General features: G+C 46.0%; 4 protein-coding genes across 5 annotated transcripts; all 4 read right to left on the bottom strand.

Annotated features, from left to right (window-relative positions):
• Nucleotides 1-1,105: 1,105 nt before the first annotated feature.
• Nucleotides 1,106-3,671, bottom strand: LOC133893328 (uncharacterized). Its single transcript, XM_062334325.1, has 5 exons — nt 3,079-3,671; nt 2,221-2,624; nt 1,668-1,825; nt 1,484-1,550; nt 1,106-1,380 (listed from the first exon to the last, which is right to left on the bottom strand). The coding sequence occupies exons 1-5, from the start codon at nt 3,548-3,550 to the stop codon at nt 1,330-1,332; spliced, it is 1,152 nt and encodes a 383-aa protein (XP_062190309.1). The 5' UTR covers nt 3,551-3,671; the 3' UTR covers nt 1,106-1,329.
• A 367-nt stretch (nt 3,672-4,038) lies between these two features.
• LOC133893466 (uncharacterized) lies at nt 4,039-9,173 on the bottom strand. The gene is made up of 9 exons (XM_062334493.1): nt 8,995-9,173; nt 7,334-8,892; nt 6,786-7,012; nt 6,374-6,706; nt 6,018-6,264; nt 5,532-5,660; nt 5,212-5,427; nt 5,012-5,135; nt 4,039-4,551 (listed from the first exon to the last, which is right to left on the bottom strand). Exons 2-9 carry the CDS (start codon nt 8,867-8,869, stop codon nt 4,316-4,318), a joined length of 3,048 nt encoding a protein of 1,015 aa, XP_062190477.1. The 5' UTR covers nt 8,870-8,892; nt 8,995-9,173; the 3' UTR covers nt 4,039-4,315.
• Nucleotides 9,174-9,476: 303 nt separating this feature from the next.
• On the bottom strand, nt 9,477-12,810 carry LOC133893467 (serine carboxypeptidase-like). Its single transcript, XM_062334494.1, has 9 exons — nt 12,430-12,810; nt 12,168-12,339; nt 11,731-11,850; nt 11,490-11,633; nt 11,240-11,390; nt 11,058-11,146; nt 10,726-10,984; nt 10,202-10,335; nt 9,477-9,886 (listed from the first exon to the last, which is right to left on the bottom strand). The coding sequence occupies exons 1-9, from the start codon at nt 12,741-12,743 to the stop codon at nt 9,761-9,763; spliced, it is 1,509 nt and encodes a 502-aa protein (XP_062190478.1). The 5' UTR covers nt 12,744-12,810; the 3' UTR covers nt 9,477-9,760.
• Nucleotides 12,811-14,144: 1,334 nt separating this feature from the next.
• Nucleotides 14,145-18,124, bottom strand: LOC133892709 (U-box domain-containing protein 33-like). Of its 2 annotated transcripts, none has more exons than XM_062333628.1 (7): nt 17,781-18,124; nt 17,450-17,678; nt 16,920-17,364; nt 16,697-16,819; nt 15,966-16,511; nt 14,786-15,511; nt 14,145-14,634 (listed from the first exon to the last, which is right to left on the bottom strand). In XM_062333628.1, the coding sequence occupies exons 1-7, from the start codon at nt 18,022-18,024 to the stop codon at nt 14,434-14,436; spliced, it is 2,514 nt and encodes an 837-aa protein (XP_062189612.1). In that variant the 5' UTR covers nt 18,025-18,124; the 3' UTR covers nt 14,145-14,433. The 2 variants fall into 2 exon arrangements, with proteins under 2 accessions (XP_062189612.1, XP_062189613.1); XM_062333629.1 differs by having other exon boundaries at nt 17,450-17,675; nt 17,781-17,915.
• Nucleotides 18,125-20,013: the final 1,889 nt, after the last annotated feature.

Here is a 20,013-nt window from a genome sequence, read left to right as displayed (position 1 = left end):
ATAATTATCATCATCACTTGTTGTTTCATCATTGCCTTCGGATCCTTGATGTGCATCTTTAGACTTAGAATTGCAATCAGTTAATATGTGGGACCTTTGTAGAAGTAGCGAGATGTCATTCACCCACGTTATATCAGTGAAAATAATACCCGGTGAGTATGTCACGAGCAATTAAGGGGAGAAAAACAAACCAAGCCAAAATAGTATGGGGGATTTTGCAACAAAAGCAGTTATATGGGGAAACTCAAAACCAAAACGACTTTTAGGGTGCTTTTTTGCAATTTTTTCAAAATAGTAATATACAAGATACTGATTAGGGTAAAGTTTGCGGTAAAAAAACAAGAGTATGCTAAAAAGAAACTACACCGATGTGATTTAAAGTGTCACAAAACTATACTTCTTTTAGCTCATATGATCACAAAATTACGCATGCTTTGCTCATATGATCACAAAATTATGCTTTTGGGTAACACCATAGAACACAAGTGGAGCTCATTTATTTTTAGAAAGCAAGGAGTTTAACTAAGGGTGAAAAGTGTTCGGTCTTCGTTGTTACTATGCATGATTAGCAATGATTAGTTCAGTTGTTAAATAGAAGGAGCATCAACTTTGTCTTGCTGTTACACACTCTTATCAACAAAACCATCAAGGCACATGTAGAGTGTTGTACCTCCTCGTTCCCAGGAAAGTTTCCTATGTCCGACAGCCACGAAAGCGAAAAAGCAACTTAACCGACTACCGGTAAGGAACAGAACAAGCAAGGCAACGACACTAGGCGTCTAGTAGTACTTGGTAGTACTCAACGTGGTACCTCTGTACACATGCACCCTTCCAATCCAATTAAAAGGAGAAGGGCCTTCCTTCATTCCTACTCCAGTTCGCATGATCATGAGATTACTCTCATCTCTCTTTTTTTTTCCTTCCATTTCCCCCTTGGTTGGGATGTCATTCCTCTCATCATCTGATCGATCGATTAAGAGTCGGTCAGAGATCCTCGCCACCTTGCTCTTGCTTGTACAATCTCCTCTGCTGCATCCTCTTCAGTTCAGTTCAGTTCAGTACATACTTCTACTTTATACGCACAAAACGAACCAACCAACCCAAGTAACAGCAACTATCGTCTTATTAATTTGCATAGTAGGGTGCTATGGTACCACCATTATATACAGAGCAGCAAGCACCACCCACTAGACCTTAAGCTGCCTCGCTAAACAACAAAGAGAGAGCTTCCTTCTACACATCTGAGCCATGCGCAAAGTAAATCGATCGGCATTGCATGGCTGGGCTTCCCATGTTCCAGAAAAAAACTTCTCCTAGAGGAGGAAGGCCTCAAACGCATTGGTGCCTTTCCATATTTCTGAACTTGTCCTTCAAATCTACCTGCACAATGAAACCCATTATTTCAAGCCCAAATCTACAAAGCAAGGACAATTGCATCGCCCAAACACTAGGAAACATTTCAGAATCAAATCAAAATGCATACTGTTGATCTATCTTCAAAGATATCAGGGTAAGCCATTTTGATGTCTTTCCAATTGCCTTTGCCATACCTTCGTGTGTGCAAAAATCACCATTCAAAATGCATAAACGTCAATAGGAGGCAATGAAATCAACAGTAGGAGATTTCGTTAGGGAATCTTAAACACAATGTAAGAAAGTAAAAGTACTTTTCAACCCCTTCCAGCAAGGTTTTTTCCTGTATCTCGCTCCACTTCTTCCTGGTCTTGTGTGATAATGTAGAAGAATGTTTCGATTTCCTCTCGAAAGGGGGTAACTGGCGCTTTTCTAATGGCCTTTCATCATCAGAGTCCCCCAAACCATCCCACTGCGCTAAAAAAAGATGAGAGCTAGTCCAATGTACTTTACCAAATAAAAGAAATGTAATAATCAACAACAGAAAATCAGGTCTCGCTCCACCACCCCATGCAAAGGAAATAAACATTGGAGCCGAACAAAAGATTACCCAACAGTCTGCAGGTAATACATAGAGAGAACAAATTCATGATTACAGTGAAACCGAAAAGGCAACTTTATGCAGAAACATTGATCATCAAAGCGGATGAGCTAAGCATGTGAAACAGCCCAAACAAAAGATACTAGAAGAAGGGTAGTTTTATAGTGCTATATGGGATTGATAGGCTTCATCTAATGTGCAGGCACACATAACCTTCAGAATGTCATTTCTTTACCTCCACAAAAATAAAAGCACAGCGAAATTACCTCATAAGTACTTGCACCAGGATTCCTCTCCATTAGACAACGCTTAGAAGCAGCGACGGGATGGCTCTTGGTACTATCAGGGGCAGCCCGTCCTATGACATGTGAAGTTGTAGCTTTGTCCATCACTTGTGGAGGAGTATCATGAACCTTGCCACTGACGATTCTACTTGCTACAGATTTTTCTGGAAGTTGGACGCCTGGTGCTCCTTTTACCGACTCTTCTTGATGTCGAGCCCTATCTTCTTCAGTGTTTTCCTTAGAAGGATCAGGTTCATCGTCTCCTTGAGCATGATCAGTTTCATTAGCACTGCTTGAGTTATCAACTTCCGGTGCCATCAGTGGATGAGATGCGGATGTATCTTGTCCAAGTTTGGCTAAAATCTGACGCTCTTTGGACTCCCCAACTGCAGTAACCAAAATTTCGTCCATAGATGTACCACTGTATGCAAGAATTGGAAGATGAACAGTATATATATATAATAACAGTACTAGTTGACAAGCCAATCATTGAGCATGAGTACGAAGAATGCAACAAACAGAAACAAATTAAATGTCATCCCAATTGTATATGCATAACTGTTCAGGGTAAATGGGGAACGAACAGGAACTGCACAACGTAACAACATTACGTGATGCCCATTTGAAATATTAAATATTCGAGGGGAGAACATTTCTTTATTTTAGTTTGGTGAGGCAATCCGTATATCCCGAACCGAATTGGTGGGCAATGAGCAGCACAGCATTAGCATTCCAGTGAAACATAACCCAAACCGAAATGGTGGGACACTGAGTAGTGGACAAGCAATGCAGCGCCATGTCGATAGGGAAGGAAGGGAGCAAGGAGATGGGAATGCTCACCGAGGAGGCGAAGCTTTCTACGTTTGGCGTCGCTGGCGCTGGCCCAAGTCTCGAGGGCCCCGTCTCCGGCGATCCGGTCCGCCGCGAGCTCGAGTGTGGAGGGCGGGAGGTTGGCCCACTCATGGTCGAGGAGGCGCTTGAGGTCGGCCACTACGGCAGCGGCCCTGGCGTCGTCGTCGGGCAAAGAGAAGGAAGGGAGCTGCTGGGGGAAGCATGCGGAGGCGTCGGGGTCGGCGAGGATCCTCCGCGCGTTGCCGAGGAGGAGGGTGCAGGAGGAGGAGGAGGCGCCCTCAACGTGGAGGGCGGCATGGAGGGCGCGGAGCACTAGGGCTCTGCGGAGGCGCGGGGAGGTGCGGAGGGAGAGGGAGGGGAGGGAGGCGAGGAGAGCGGCGAAGACGGCGTGGGGGATGCAGCGGTTGCCGGCGACGAACTCGAGGACGAGGAAGGCGTCGGCGGCGGCCATGGGCGGCATGGCGGCCGATGCGAGGGTGGAAGGAAGGAACACGATAGGTAGGGAGGGACACGAGCCGCCGAGCCGAGAGAGGGAAAGGGTTGTGGGCTGATTGTTAACCGCACTGGGCCTCCTAGTGGTTGCTCATTGGTCTCTGCATCTGCTTTCCTTGCCCTGCCCTGACCTGACAGAATGCAAAGCTACTGATGGCGTCGTGCTTCCACAGGTCTGTTCCATTCAATTTACCCGACCAGAATGCATATGCAATTGTGCTGCACTTAAACTAGCCAGGTTGAGGTCTTGCTCTCATGCCAATCTCCCGTTACAATATACGTGCCAGCTTGTATAGCTGCTATTGTTGTAACGGGTGAAATGAGTCGTACAAAACAATACCAGGCAGGAGAATAGCATGGCCATGGTTGCAAATGCAGTGCAATGCCGCCAGGATGGGATGACCAATGCAGCAAGGGAAATGCCATGGCCCAACACAGGAAACACCAGTACAAACAAACACTAAAAGCGCAAATTTGTAAAGGTAATGTAGCTCATGTCATGTTGAATTACAGGCTTCTCACCCCTCTTCAACAGGAGGAAGGTTTTTCGTAGTGCCTTATTCACGACCACCAAGGCAAAAATGCCTCAAAACTGGAACCAAAAAAAAAACAGCTCGTACAGGGCAAAACTTTTTAAGATGTGTGCTTGCTTGTGTACAGGCTGGGCCTGCAAACAAGCAAGTTACGGTCCTGTTATTTCGCGACAGTTGCGTTAAGCACCATAAAGACACCGTCAGGGGAACTTGATCAGCTCCGGCTGCAGTGCCTTCTTTACTAGCTCTGACTGCTCCTGCACATGAACCGACGAGAAGCCTGTGGCGGTGGCAGCTGAAGGTGCTCTGCCCACATACTTGATGTCTTCAAATGAACCCCGTCCAAGAACCTTCATAGCTGTAAACAGCCGAGGTGAGATGTAGCTGAATGCACCCATATTCATCGGCTCCTCTTGACACCACACAATCTCCGCATCTGCATCGTGCAAACATTACAGTCAGAACACTTTCGCAAGTACTCAGAATAATGCATAATAATAGGATTGAAAAAGGAGAGTGGTAGTTGGTTAACAAGTTGGTGGAAACCAGCTACTTCCAGAAATTTACCAACCAGTGGCATTAGTGTCCACCTATCTGGTCTAGACCACCCAGTGGTATTAGTAGTGGAACTTTTCTTATCAAGATCTACAACTGTACCCCTCAGGCACGTACAGTAAATGAACTGGAAGTTCAAACAACATAACACGTGCGGAAAGACCAAAGCAAACAGCAGAATAAGCAAGGTCACCACATGACAAAGGATGTGGCAAGTGCTAGTTACCCACATCCACTCCTATGACCACCAGTAGGGCTACTGGCAGAATGGGCAACTCATGAAGTATGAGTTCACAACAATATTGAATTGATGAATTCAAGACTTGAAGAGAAGACCATACTCGGATATCTTTTTAGCTCTCTTTGGATAAGGTCGTACGGGAATGGGCAAAGTTGCTCAACTCTGCAAATTGCAACATCACTGCGCTCTGACTTCCTCCGCTCTTCATCAAGTTCATAGTAAATCTGCAATGGAGCAATTGGCTCATATTGTTTCAAACCGGTAATTTGCTTGATTTGTTTTGCTAACAGGCCTACTTACTTTCCCAGAACATAATACAAGACGGTTGATACCCTCCTCTACTTGCTTGTGATCGTTACGGTCCTTTATCAGACGCTTGAAACGCGTTCCTTGCTTGTCAAATCCCGGATGGCCTTCGACGTCATCAAACTCAGAAAGATTGGACTTGCAATCCTTGTGCCGAAGCAGGTTTTTAGGAGCCATTACAATCAGTGGCTTCCGGAACTCCCTATGTATCTGAATTCCCCACAGCAGTAGGTGAGAATAGAAAGAATAATACATGTAGGCGGACCACATGCTAGGATCAGGAAAAAAGAATCAACACGCTAAGATAAACTGACCTGACGACGTAACACATGGAAATAATTTGCAGGAGTTGTCACATTCACAACTTGCCAATTACACTCCTGGATCTGCTTGCGAAGTGTTGGTTCCATCTCAGGTATGATAAAAGGATTATCATCACTCATCTGGCACATTAGTTGGCAGCCTCATGTAAGTAATAGATATTCAAAATTCATACATGCCATCCAAGCAGAAGTCATGAAAATGTATAAGGTCTGAATCATTACTACAATGAAAATTTATCAAATACACAGTATACTCACAGTGAAATGATCATTAATGGTTACCAAACTAAAATGAATTACTTGGATGCATACTAAAATGCAGCATTTCTTTTCAAACAGTTAGAGAAAAAAAAGCATCAATCTCACGTTAGATAATTTGTAGAACAAAGATGTGAAACAAAATCCTCCCTGCAACAGATGTGATTAGTTTGCTGCAAGACATTAAAAACTAGTAAAAGCATTGCTTCTGCGAATTACCTGAAGGAAGCGCTCCAAACGGGCACTGGAATGCTCGGGACCTTGCCCATCATAACCATGAGGCAGTAGAACAACAAGGCCAGTTTGCCGCAACCATTTTGCCTCACCACTGCTCAGAAACTGGTCGAACATCACTTGTGCACCATTGGCAAAGTCACCGAATTGTGCTTCCCAAAGAACTAGTGAATTAGGGTTCTCCATGGAATAACCCATTTCAAACCCAAAAACAGCAAATTCTGAAAGTGAACTGCAAGCAGAATGATGCATAATATAAAAAAAACCACCACCTTCTCATTGAAATATGACACAAGATGGAACTAGCACGCACATTAGCATAACACATATGACAAACTTACCTGTTGCTAACAGTAAACAGCTCCTCATTCTGATTCATCACAACATTATCAAGCGGGCAGTACATTCCTCCAGTTTCCTGGTCATGCAAAACTGCATGCCGGTGGCTAAAAGTTCCTCTTTCCACATCCTGTCCACTTAGCCTAACATGATTGCCTTCCACTATGAGTGTTGCAAAGGCTAGAGCTTCTGCAACAGCCCAATCAATTCCTTCACCAGTCTCAATCATTGCTGCACGCTGCTCAAAAATCTTCTTCACTGCTCTGTGGGGCTTGAAGTTTTCAGGTAGTGCCGTAATTGATTGTCCTACACGTTTCAGTACCTCCGGCTTGACCCTACAATATCAACAATGTTGGATATTGTTTGATGAATAGAAAGACTATAACGGGCGATGAACTTAAAGAATGATGTTACCCGGTGTTGCGGACACGTGATATTTGCTCGGGTGACTTAAAGCCAGTCCAGTAAGCTGAGAGCCAATCCCTCTTGTTGGGAACATAATCTTTGCTCTTTGCAAACTCTTCATTCAAGATTCTGTTCACTTTGTCGTGGATCCTCTGGACATCTTCTTTTGAGACTTCCCTGGTTCCTAGCAGTTTCTGCTCATAGAGCTTCAACGAACTAGGATGGTTCTTAATGACCTGCCATACATGGATGCTCATCAAGTGCTAAGAAACAAAGCATATATGGCACTGAGTAAAAAAGAACAGGAGTGGCTTTTGTTAAATGTAACTTCCTATTACAACCAGTTGGATGACTATCTACCATTTCTTTTTCTCTAAGAAGCATCATAAGGATGTGAACCACATCGATTTAACAGAAAAATATTGCACGAGAATCAAGGTAATTATGTGTGACCAGCTAATAAAACATGAACTAAGAGCTGCAAAATATATCAAGTCGCAACTTATGGAAACGATCAATGGAGTAGCAGAAACAACGGGAATCAGTAGTAGGGTCACCTGATACATCTTTGGCTGTGTGAAGGAGGGCTCATCGATTTCGTTGTGCCCAAAACGGCGGTAGCAAATCAGATCGACCACCACATCAGAATGGAACGTTTGGCGCCACTCAGCTGCAAGCTCACAGACACGGACAACTGCCTCCAGGTCATCACCATTAACATGGAATATAGGAGCATTCAGGGCTTTAGCAACATCGGTACAGTACTGGGAAGACCTGCCAGCTCTTGGATCGGTTGTGAAAGCAACTTGGTTGTTAACAACAATATGTATAGTTCCACCTGTTGTGTAGTTTGGGAGGGCACTTAGATGCAGTGTCTCGTAGACCACACCCTGACCAGCAAAGCTACCATCTCCGTGGATCAGAATTCCCAAGTTCTTTGTCCTGTCAACATCACTGGAGTAGAACTGCTTTGCTCGTGTCTTTCCTATGACGACAGGATCAACAGCTTCCAGATGGCTGGGATTGGCGACCAAGGACAAGTGAATCCTCTTGCCACCTCGAGTGGGCCGGTCATAGGATGTACCTAGGTGGTACTTGACATCACCGGTTCCAGTGTAGAGCCCATCCTCACCTTCGACAGGCCTTGTCCCGCCAGTGAACTCGCTGAAAATCTGAGACAATGGTTTGCGGACGACATTACCCAGGACATTGAGCCTTCCCCTGTGCGGCATCCCAATGACAATGTTCTCAACACCGAGGTCAGCTGCCCTGTCGAACATCTCCTTCATACCGGGGATGAGTGTCTCCCCACCCTCCAGGCCAAACCTCTTGGCGGTGGCCCACTTGGTGGCAAGGAAGTTCTCGAACTGCGTGCTCCAGATGAGCCTGTCAAGCATGACAAGGCGGCGGTCCTTGTCGTAGTCTTTTGGCTTGGCAGTCTCAATCTTTTCCCTGAGCCAATTGCACTTGTCCCTGTCGGGGATGTGCATGTACTCGTAGCCTATGGGGCCACAGTAGGCCTGCTGGAGCTTGCTGAGGATCTCGCGGAGGGTGAGGACTGGGCGGTTGTCGGAAAGGAAGCCAGACATCCTCCAGACGCCGAGGAAGAACTCCCTGTCCAGGTCGGCGTCGGTGAAGCCGTAGAGGCTGAGATCGAGGTCCTCGGGGACGGCGCGGTCGTCGAGGCCAAGAGGGTCGAGCTTGGCCATCATGTGTCCGTTGACCTGGTAGGCCCTGACGAGGAGGAGGAGCTGCATGCTCTCCTGGATGGTCTGACCGGAGACACCGGCGGAAGGCGAGGCCTGGGCTACGAAGTTGCGGAAGAAGTTGTCCCATGACTCGTCGACGGAGGAGGGGTCGGCCTCCCAGGCGCGCTGGAGTTCCTCGAGGTAGACGCTGCTGGTGCCGTCGAGGAAGCTGTCGGAGAGGCGGGAGAGCGGGACGGCGCGGGGAGCGGGGGCGGAGGAGCGGGGCCGAAGCGCCGTGGAGTGGAAGCCGCGGCCGCATCGGGTGGCGGCGGGCGGCGCACGGGTGGCGAGGGTGCGGCGCAGGGCGAGGCGGGCGACGCCCGAGGCGGCGCGGAACCACGTCATCACCTGCCTACCTCAATCAACAACTGCGAGAGAGAGAGAAAGGGAGAGATCTCGTATCAACAAATCCCCAATGGAAGGAATGGGAAATCAAATCATGGATCGAAGAAGAAGATGAACTTAATTACCTGGCTGTGGCTCCGGCGAATCGAAGCAGCGGTGCGAAACCCTAACAAAAAGGGGAGGGGAGGGGAGGGGACAAGAGAAGAATGGAAATATGGAATGGAATCCAACTCTTTCTTCAATGTGGAAGAGTCGGCGGCCGCCTCCTTCTTCTCTTTTTTTTTTTTTTTTGCGCTTCTTCTTTTTCTTGGGGAAGGGAAAGGGAAAGAGGGGAAGGGTTTTCAAATCAAAATGAACGTGGAAGCGCAAAAGCGAGGAGAGGAGCCACGCGGCCTCTGACTGACTCACTCTCCTCGCCAGCGGTGGGCCCTGTTATCTTAAGCTCGATCTCAGTCGTCCATCCATACCCATCATGAATCGCCCGTCCATCCATACATCATCATCTCTCCTCTCTCAAAAGGAAAAAAAAAAGAAAAAAGAATGGTCCTCGATAAGGGAACGCAATGAGAAGCCATAATTCCTTGCTAGTAACAAGGAATCACCACTCTACTAGGAAAACATCGGTAGAGGAGCTCTTTTATGCGAATATATACTTACAACATTTCCTTTCGATTACAACACCCCACCAAGCACGGCACCACACTCACACATCCGCAAACTCAGGTGCATGTTAAAAGTGGGCACCAAGGTTTGATTTGAGACCCTCACGTTTCCACCCTAACAAGAGGTGCTTCCCATATACTCAGCGCTTGATAGTTGCAGCATCTATCAACAAAGGAAATATACATCCTCCCTCATATATAGTACGTTGCTTGGTCTGGGCATGCAATGCTACATGTCAGCAAGCATCTTATCAACGGCAGTTCCTCGAGTCAGAGCTCCTCCCATCCATTCTTTGAGCATCTCCAAGGCTGCCTCCGGCTCATCCATTGGCACCATGTGACCCGCATCGCGCACCTCAAGAATAAATAAAATCTTAGTTTGTATGGGAGAATAAACGCCAAAATAAAAAAACACAATCTGCAACACAATTTCAAATTAAACCAAATGTATCTCAAAAAACTCTAGATCATTCTGCAGTGTCCCGCATATTCTTCTTTTTTCGTTTGGAAATATGGTATGCCAAAAAATACTGAAACAACAGTATTATACCAGAGCTGTTCACAGGATATACAATCAAACAAGACTGACGACCTAAGCAGATCAAAGTAAAGAGATGATTGTTCCAAGTTAGAAGGAGGCAACCAAGGAAATACAGAAACTATTACTCACTTTGAGAAAACTAAGAGGACCATACGATTTTAGTAGCCCTGCCTCCTTGCCATTTATTTTGAATGGCAGCATTGGTGCTTCAGAAAAGTTGTGCTGACCTGACCAAACCATTGAGTTAACCCACCTGAAGTTACCTGAATAACAATGGATTGGTCAGAAGATGGTCTTGCTATGCTATAAAATTATTATGTTAGTTAACAAAGTATAGAAGCTGGCACACAGATCTGTTTTGTTTTAAGTGTTCTTTTTCCTGGAGCTTGATGGGACTTCTGCCCCTCCCCCCTCCACCCCCCTACCACATACACAGGCGTGCGTGCCGTTTACTGTTTTCCTTTTAAGACTTCTAATTGATTTCAATAAAAGTGAGGAGCCTCCTATCGTCTGATTTTTTGCTGGGAGAAGCTTGATGCAACTTAAAATATACTAGGTGAAACTGATCATGTGAGGAAATGGTGTTGTACATATATATATCATATTGTATTAGCAGCTGGATACCATAATTCAGTGAAAAGTCAATTACTCACCCAACCAGTTGCATATGAGATCATATTCACCCGCATATATTAGCACCCTTATACCATCCTCAACAAGAGCAGGAATCCCTACTTCCAAATTTTTCATCCAGTCTGCAATCATTGCCTCGTAAACGAGCGGACTACAAGATATGAATTTTTTATTTCCCACACCAATAGCATCCCTCACGGATTTCTCATTCAGGAATTTGTCCATGTTGGAGAAATCATAGCACAAGCTTCCCTCACATTGTTTCCTTATATCATAATACTGAAACATGTAAAAGGTGATGGTAAGTTAAAACCAGAAGACCATATGGGGAGTTCAGAGAAAGAATGCGTACGTTCACATTTCCAGCAAGAAGTAGAATGGATGTGAAAATGGAATTGCAGACAGCATATGAAGCAATGCATGGTATTGCTCCAGCATAACCTGCACAGCATTGCTTAATTATTAGTCCAGAGACATAACATGTTGTATATCTTGCTACTTTGGCATAATTATTTTAGAAGATAGTACTATCACCGCAAAGTTTGATGCCAAGGTTACAAGCAGGAACTAATTTATTGATGGTGTTATGTGCACGCTCTCCTATGATGCCCATTTGTAGTGCATAATCAGCATATGCGCCATACTGAATTGCAGGATCAGTGAGTCCATTACCAATAGCAAAGCCCTGTGGAGCACAAGAGATCAAGCTACATAAAAATTTTGAAAGCTCAACTGAAACATCATTGCTTCAAATACTTAGAAAGTATGAAGACAAATAACTCGCCTTCAAGTTTATGTGAAGCCCACTGGCCTCCTTGTTCCCTCTATGGACCCTTTCGGCAGCTGCTGGAATGTAGTGTCCTGCATAAGACTCTCCAGTAATGTAAAAGTCGTTCTCCAAAAGATCGGGATGTTCTCTAAAGAAAGCCTGCAGAATGAAGAAAGAAATCACATTTTATTTCTATGTAAATCTGAGAGGATCCGCTTGTGTGACATAGCAGCAATTTGTGATTTATTTAGTGCACCTGTAAAAAGTCATAGAGATCATCAGCTACTCCCTTCTCTCCAAAGCGAAGATCCCTCAAGTCCGTGCTGTAGCTAAAGCCAGTTCCAGTTGGTTGGTCAACGTAAATTAGATTGGACACCTGCCAGCCCAGCAGGTACCGCAGTCAAATAGAGCAAAACCTGACGAAATTATGAACACTGAAACAGGCGAGGTAAACCGCAATTGATTCTGGTACACGATGCAAAGTGCCAGCACATGAGCATAACGGCAGGTAATAGAAGTACTGGGCTACACAGACTGGATGCACATGCTACTAAAAAAAAAAGAAGACTGGAAGCACATTGCAGTACAAAGAAGTGCATGATACTAGATGTTAGCTAGATGAAGTCAACTGACCTCAGAGAAAATTAATCAAGAATTTCAGGTAGGTACATATAGATACGGATGATGCTTTACCTTGTCCCATCCATAATCATTCCAAATGAGCGATAGGTTATTTGCAATTTTGAAAGGGCCATTTTCGTAGAAGAGGGCGAGCTCACTGCTGCATCCAGGACCTCCGGTGAGCCAAAGAACAACCGGCTGCCCTCTGTCTCTGCCTCTGGATTCGAACAAGAAGTAGAACATCCTGTCCAGCACAGTCCAGTTCAGTCTAAGGGGTACAGTCGATGAATCGAACCAAGAATCAATCGATGTGAATTATCATCGCTGAGCGTACCTTGCGGCGTGCGTGTGGGGGAGGCGGTAGTACCCGGCGTGGTGGCCGAGCTCCTCCAGGGGCACCTCTGCCTCTGAGCGACCCATGGCCACGGGGAGCTGCACCCTCCTCTCCACCAGCTCGCCCGGAGCCGCGGGTTCCTCCTCCTCGAGATCATCGGGCTGCTGCCCGATCCCCGGCACGAGGTTGAGGTCGCGGATGAGCCGCTCCGCGAAGCCAATCGGGTAACCTGCACGACCGCGACCGGCCGTAGCCACCGCCGGGGAAGCGGCGACGAGGAGCAGGAGGAGGAGGAGGCCGTGAGCCATCGTCATCGCTATCAAATCTTGGAGCCGGAGGGGGGTTTCAGTTTTCTATATGCAGATGTCCACCAGCACTGCAGTGGCCACTGGACTCCTCCGTCCGATTCCAAATATAAGCTCATTTAAATCAAACATTTTTAGCTCTAACCATTAATAACAAATAAATTATAAAGATCGAAAATAGGTTGATGGTACTAGATTTATTATAAAAAATATTATTATAATATATAATTATTTTTATTTAAAATAATTTATTTTTATAGATATTATTAATCAAAATGGTATAGTAGAGACCATATGGATATTCTAATAGATTTATATTTAGGATTAGATGGAGTAGTAATTACTGGAGAGGAGAGTAATAACTCTTACGTGTGTGAAGCATTGGCGGGCCTACTATAGTGATAAGGGTGTACATATATATGTACATATAAATTTTGTGTAATTTTTTTCTATATGTTTAGAATATAAAATATAAGTTGGTTCTCACGTCACTTCTTCCCTCTATTATCCTTTTATCTAGTAAAAATCACTAAAATTTAAATAACTTACTCACTTTTGTTATCCATTCTTATCTTATAACCTTCTTGTTTCGTTACTGAGTACGGATATGGGGTATGTTTTACTAATGAAAATAACTTAAGAAATTATGAGAGAAATTAACGAATAATCTCTTACTCTTTTTTCAGATCCTATTTGAAATTAAACTACAGTATCATTCCTGACGTATTCATTCGGCGACGCTCTCATAATGCATTTACATCTCCATACCTTAGTTTATGCTTGATATTACTGTATTCAATGTTCATATTTTCCTTGCAACATACGGACACTTAACTAGTATCATGTTCTGTAGGTGTGCTTGGTGATCGCAGTTCACAACGGCTCAAGCCCATATCACCATGACCTGATCGGCGTTGATGCGATCACAGCTCATGACCCACTGCCCCACGCGACCACGTATAGCGGCCTAGGCGCACTTGAGGTATGAGTGACAACCGCGTGCGTGAGTACGTTGATTCCTGAGAGACAAAGATCATGTATGTGACTACGTAACAACCATGTTCCTGAAATAGAAGGTGACAACGACGTGTGAGCGAGCGAGATGGGGTCCGGACATAACATGGACACGAGCTCAAGCCTGGAGGGCAACAGCGGCGGCAACGCGGGCTCAATCTAGACGGAGTGCAGCGGTGACGTGGGCATAAGCAAGACGCACGTGCCGACGAGCACAACAGGTACCCAAGTTAAAAATGCTGGCCCGCCAATGGTGGTGAAAAGCTAGCATCGAAGAAGCATTTCTTTGCATCGGTGACCAAGTAAAGTGTCACCAATAATCCAGAGATTAGCACGTAGCTGATTATGATGACATGCTAGTATAGAGTACATGTGGCCACAATAGTACAGCCAGTGTGATTCTGCACCTGCATACATACATAATGATACAATTTATTCAGTACTGAGCGGAGCAGTAAGCACTTGGTCACTTGGTACAGAGAACCAAAAAGTAGTTTTCCGCCAAAAAAAAAAACCATAAACTAGCTTTCCGCCAAAAAAAAAAAAAACATAAACTAGCTAGTCACATGATATATACTACGTGTTACTAGAATCTATACATACCACCAGAACCTTTCTTTTTTACACATGGATCTGCACAGATCGATCTGTTAATTAGGAAAGCACGAAAGAAAGAACGAACTAGCTAAAGCTTCAACAATGAGTGAGAGTGACAAAGCCAATCCTGGATAGCAAAGCGAAGGGCGTGGTTGGGTGTGAGATTGCGATGCTCTAGTTTCAGGTTGGTCACCGGCGATGTCTCCCGCCCATTCTCCATCCACACACGAATCGCCCGCCCTTCGTACGTCAACCCATCGGCGCACACCTGAGGATCATGCATTATTTCCTGCAACAACAAAAATACCAAGTAGGTATTGAGTTTCTCATCATTCATCACGTCGAACCCCATGCTAAATCTTGTCCTACACTCTACAGTACAACGAAAAACGAAGGTGGTAAAGATTCAAATGTCTCATTCACAGATTAATTGTGCTTGCCTGCAAAATCGGGCACAGGAAGGAGGAGGGTACTTCTCTCTCCCTCATCAAATGCAGCTGTTCCAAGTCTTGTACAGTCCCTGGAGTCAGCTCCGGGCGATCTCGGCTGCTGGCTTCACTACACCTCAGCCCAAACTCTGCTAACCTTCTAGCCACCTCCATAGGCCACTCTCCAGCTGTTGGATCTAAAATTGATGATAGCTTGCCACAAGACATTGCACGCCTTACTTCAGCAGCAAGCCCTACAGGCTCCTGTTTCCCGGTTAGTAGCTGGAGTATCACAATACCAAAGTAGTATATATCAGTCTTCGGTGTCAACACTTTGCTTCTCTGGTACTCTGGGTCTGCATAGGCAAATGACCCTTTCAGTTCAGACCCCCCCAAAAATGATGGATAATCCTTCATGCCATCCGTGAATAGCCGAGAAAAACAGAAATCAGCTATCTTGCAGTGGAAGTCGGTATCTAGAAGGATGTTCTCAAGCTTCAAGTCACCATGGATGATCATCTGAGGTTTACAGGAATGAAAGAACAGTAGTGCACTCGAGATCTCAGCAATAGTACGTGCACGGATTTTCCATGGCAACCGATGGTTACTGCATTTGCTGAAGAGGTGGTCATGAAGGCTCCCATTCGGCAGATATTCATAGACGAGACACAACGCTTCTGGGCATGCCCCAACCAGTGTCACTAGATGAGGGTGCCTCACCTTGCTAAGGATATACACCTGTTAGAAAAAGGGAACAAATTCTTCAGCTAAATGAGGATATGCTCCTAGGTGGACACGTAACTAAACCCTTAAATTCAATAGCAACTACTAAATATATCTGTGTTTCCATCAGACATAAGATATGTGATTAACAAGCATACGCTAACAAGAAAACTTGCAAGCACAGTAGACCAAGATAGCCTATTGCTTAGTGCCCACACAGTACCTCGTGATTTATAGTAGTACAAACTACAGAGAGATAATTCTATAGTTGCTGACACCGATCTTGGTTTGTTATTGATGACACACATGACACAAAAAAAAAACAATCTCAACAAATCTAGAGAACAGCGCATCCTTCGATAATGTGTCACACGCCACAGAGTACCATGTGATCATGCACTGCACCATATTGACTAATCAATAAATGTATCAAATGCAAAAGGTGTGAGAAGCAGGGTAAATGGAATACCTCTTGCTGGAACTGCCTCACGCTCTCAATGCTATGTGAGTGCAGCTTATGAATCATCACAGTTCTGCTCATAATCTCTCCTTTGTAAACACACCCATGACCTTGTGACCGTATCTTGAAGCTCTCTGAGAATTTACATGTTGCAGATTGCATATCTAACAATGTAAATTCTCTGAAGCTGTACAAATCATCGCCAAGAACAATTGACATGCAATTTGGCAATGTAGCATGGATGCACGTGCACCCTTCAACCTGGTCCATATGTCTATCTTCTCGCTTTTGTATTTTGAGTTTTTTCCGCCTGATAGTTTCTATGGAAGATTGGATCACTTCGAGCTCTGCTGCAAACTCATCCATCCGAAGGTTTATCCTTTTAGCATGGGCATCTAGGATGGCTAATCTTCTAATAGAAGAGTCCAGCCCTGCTACAGCTTTCTCCTTATTCTTTATAAGATCTTCATGATGCCTTCTTGTGGCTACCAATAAAACTTCAAGTTCCTCCCTCTTTTTTATTTCATTTCTTTCAGCAGACTCAGAAGCTTTTGCCTGCTCAAGAACCAGAAGATAGGTAAGCAAATGAATAAATGCAATAGTTCTCCTTACATTATTCAACATGGGATGCTAAGATCCTAGTTTTCGCCTTGTTTTCAGATCATGTTGCACATTTACAGGAATAGGTCAGTAAAGCAAATATATGATAGCTTAAATGGTGAGAAATAGATGTCGCATACTCTGGCAGAAGAACTCGCCACTTTTGACATTGTTTCTTTGCACTTGAGCAGCTCAATAAAAGCTTCCTTCCTTGACCCTTCAGCTTCCATCATGACTTGTTTGAGATTTCTGTCCAATATTTCCTGCAAAACACCATCCATATTAAATTTCACACAATATATAGCACCACTCTCAAGCAACAAATTTTGACCAATGAATATATAAATGAAGCAGATGGACCACCTTAGAATATAACTGTAACGTTTCCATACGTAGAGAAGAATCTGACCAGATGGTTGAGTTGAGTGCAGATTCTGCATCTTGACAATTTGATATGCTCATATTGTAGAAATGGCTGGCGTCATGTGCCCCAAGAGCTTCATAATTATTAGGTCGATCATAGTCTGAAACAATGCCTTGGTTAAGAATGACTGTCGTTAATGCCTCGCACATACTATATCCTTCATCAAGTATGGCTTCTGCATTGTTACTATATGAGCTGAACCTAATTCTTTCTGTGGTCATAACATCATCATGGTTGTGAACTGGGATGTTCTTGTCCGTGGCTGCACTCGCTTCTCTGGTCCAGATGTGCCTTCCTCTACATACGAACCAAATTTCACAAAAGGCAGGAGCATTCCTTGCCATTAAAGATTCTTTGCCATAGCTCGCTTTTAACTTGAAGCAACTGCATGCATTTGGCACATCAGAATTCAGTTCACAGATAGATAGTAGAAAATAATGTTAGCTAGTACAGATGATCAGAGTCACACCTGTCGGGTGTGGAACCCATAACAAGCTTGGTGATCCCGTAATGGTTGACCAATTTGAGGATGCCATCGTGGATTTGGTCATTCTCCGTGACAAGAAGTGTGGCCTGGACCTGGGCCCTGTGGCAGAAGGCGAGGTAAGCGAGGAGGATCTTGTTCATCTCCTCCCTCTCGGACTTGCGATGGGAGAGCACCAGCTCCTCTGTGGCTTGAGCCACGGGAATTTTTCCTACTGATTTCAATTCATTTGGTTTGATTTCACGATTTGATTGTTCAGTGAATAAATGAATGAACGAGCAATGAACTCTTGAAAAGCAAAAGAGGGTGAACTCACAGAGGGTTGGGATGAGCGGGGACGGCTGGTGGACGTGGAGGAGGGCGATGCGGCCGCACCCCAAGCGGCGCAGAGCCCACCGCAGCAGCCCAAGCGTCTTCTCCGGCGACCTCCCTACGGCCACGTGGACCCACGCCTCGCCGAGGTTCTGCTCCCGGCGGCCACCGCAGCGGAGGCGGAGGCGGAGCTGATCATCCACGGCGGGGCAGGGGCTGGGCGGTGGTGACGGGCTCAGGATCTCCATCACCGGCGATCAGCCTCTTATCTGTCCTCTCTCTACAACTGGGATTTAGAGTCGTCTCCGTATTTGATGCGAAGAAGCAAGTCAACGGCATTCTCTTGTCAAGGATATGGAGTTATAGACCCGCCCAGGGAAAACCAAACGAATCTTCCAAGTAATATTCTCTTGTTAGAAGTTGTTTCAGAAATTTTCAAGGCTATTTGTATGGTTATCCAAATACCGTGTCTACCTTTTATTTGATTTGATTCAAAAGATAGCTCATCCTTTTCCTTCTGTGTAGATGTAGATTAAAAGAAAAACAAAAGTTGAAAGGAAGAAAAATTTGCCAAAAAAATGGCAAGGAGAATAAACGACTACTCCATCAAAGTGTCAACTGTTACTCCTACACCTAGCTAGATGGGTCACATTGCCTCCTTTCTCAATCCGTAGTGCCCTCATCGTTCTTCGTTCCTTCCCCCGCAGTCTTCTTTCTCCATCGCCTCCTAGTGTTTGTTCCACAATGACTTATGTTGAGCATCTATCGACGTAACCCCCGCGGTGTCCTGAGCTTTTCATGCAGTGTCTTCCTAGTAACCCTTGTTCCCGATCACCTCGTTGTGCTGCAATCGCCGTCGTGACTACCAGCAGTGCCATGGTCACCTCACCGGGCCACTGCACCTACCTCCGCTACCTCTTTCTGTCAAGAATTACTATTGTCCGGAGTAGTACGAGCTTTCAAGCGTGTCGGAGAGCGAACTCCTGTCGCAGGGATCCCGAGAGACCCCTTTTTAGAGATTCGGCCGGGGGGATGATCCTGGAAAAGCTTGTTGGGGAAATAAGCGGGAACGGAAATAAATGCGATGGCTGGTGGGAGACGATCACCCTAATGCAAGAAAAAGTGGGTACGCCGGGTTTTAGACAGGTTCGGGCCGCACGGAGGCGTAACACCCTACTCCTGTATGAGCGCTATATTTATCCTTGAAGGGAATTCTTCAAGGAGGTATCTGGTTCTAAGGGGAGAACTGTTTACAAAGAGCTTGAGGCTCTTATGTTCTAGCTTAACTTGAGCTGGTTCGAGTGTCTATCGATCTATCTTTGGTCCGGTTCGTCGGGGATTGTTGGTTGTCTGGTCTCTTGGTCGTCTCGTGGTCGGGGGCTGTCGTTCTTTTTCTTTTAGTGTTCTCCATCCTTTCCTTTTATAGGCGCGCCGACCTCAACATATCCTGAATGGGAAAGAGGGGACGCGAATGCCAAGGTGCCACGGAGAAAGGCGTAATCATTTCATCTTGGCGAAGTGACATGGGCGGTGGAGAAATGCGGCGCGCATTCGACCACCAGCCGCTGCGGAAGCCTCTGGGCGCCATAAAAGGGGCCCACCGGGCAGCCTCAGAGGTGTCCGGTGCGCCCACCCCGTCTTGTCCTTCTGACAGGGCAGGGTGGCCGACGGAGCGCTTTGATCCTGGCAACGTTATCCCGAGGCACCCGGATGAAACGGGACGGGACCCGTGCATTTAATGTACCCACGCCCCCCCTGCCAGTGCATGGCAGGGTCTGACACTGGGGCGTGGGCAGCTGAGAATGTCAGGATGTCAGGGTGTCAGGCCGCGCGTGCCTATTAAATGCGGCATTGGGCCTTTGACTGGATGACACCCTGACGACGGGACCCTTCGGGTCGTCGAATGATCTTGCGCGAACCTTCGGGGCACCGAGTCCTCGGGAGCCGCCACGTGCAGCCTCGAGCACTCTCTCCCGAGCACTTCAGTGGGACCTTCGGGGAACCGAGTCCTCGGGGGCTGCCACGTGCAGCCCCGAGCACTCTCTCCCGAGCACTTCGGTGGGACCTTCGGGGAACCGAGTCCTCGGGGGCTGCCACGTGCAGCCCCGAGCACTCTCTCCCGAGCACTTTGGTGGGACCTTCGGGGAACCGAGTCCTCGGGGGCTGCCACGTGCAGCCCCGAGCACTCTCTCCCGAGCACTTTGGTGGGACCTTCGGGGAACCGAGTCCTCGGGGGC

This window comes from Phragmites australis, chromosome 15 (genome assembly GCF_958298935.1).
Source record: "Phragmites australis chromosome 15, lpPhrAust1.1, whole genome shotgun sequence".
Classification (NCBI taxonomy): Eukaryota; Viridiplantae; Streptophyta; class Magnoliopsida; order Poales; family Poaceae; genus Phragmites; species Phragmites australis.
This window is presented reverse-complemented; position numbering and strand designations above follow the sequence as displayed.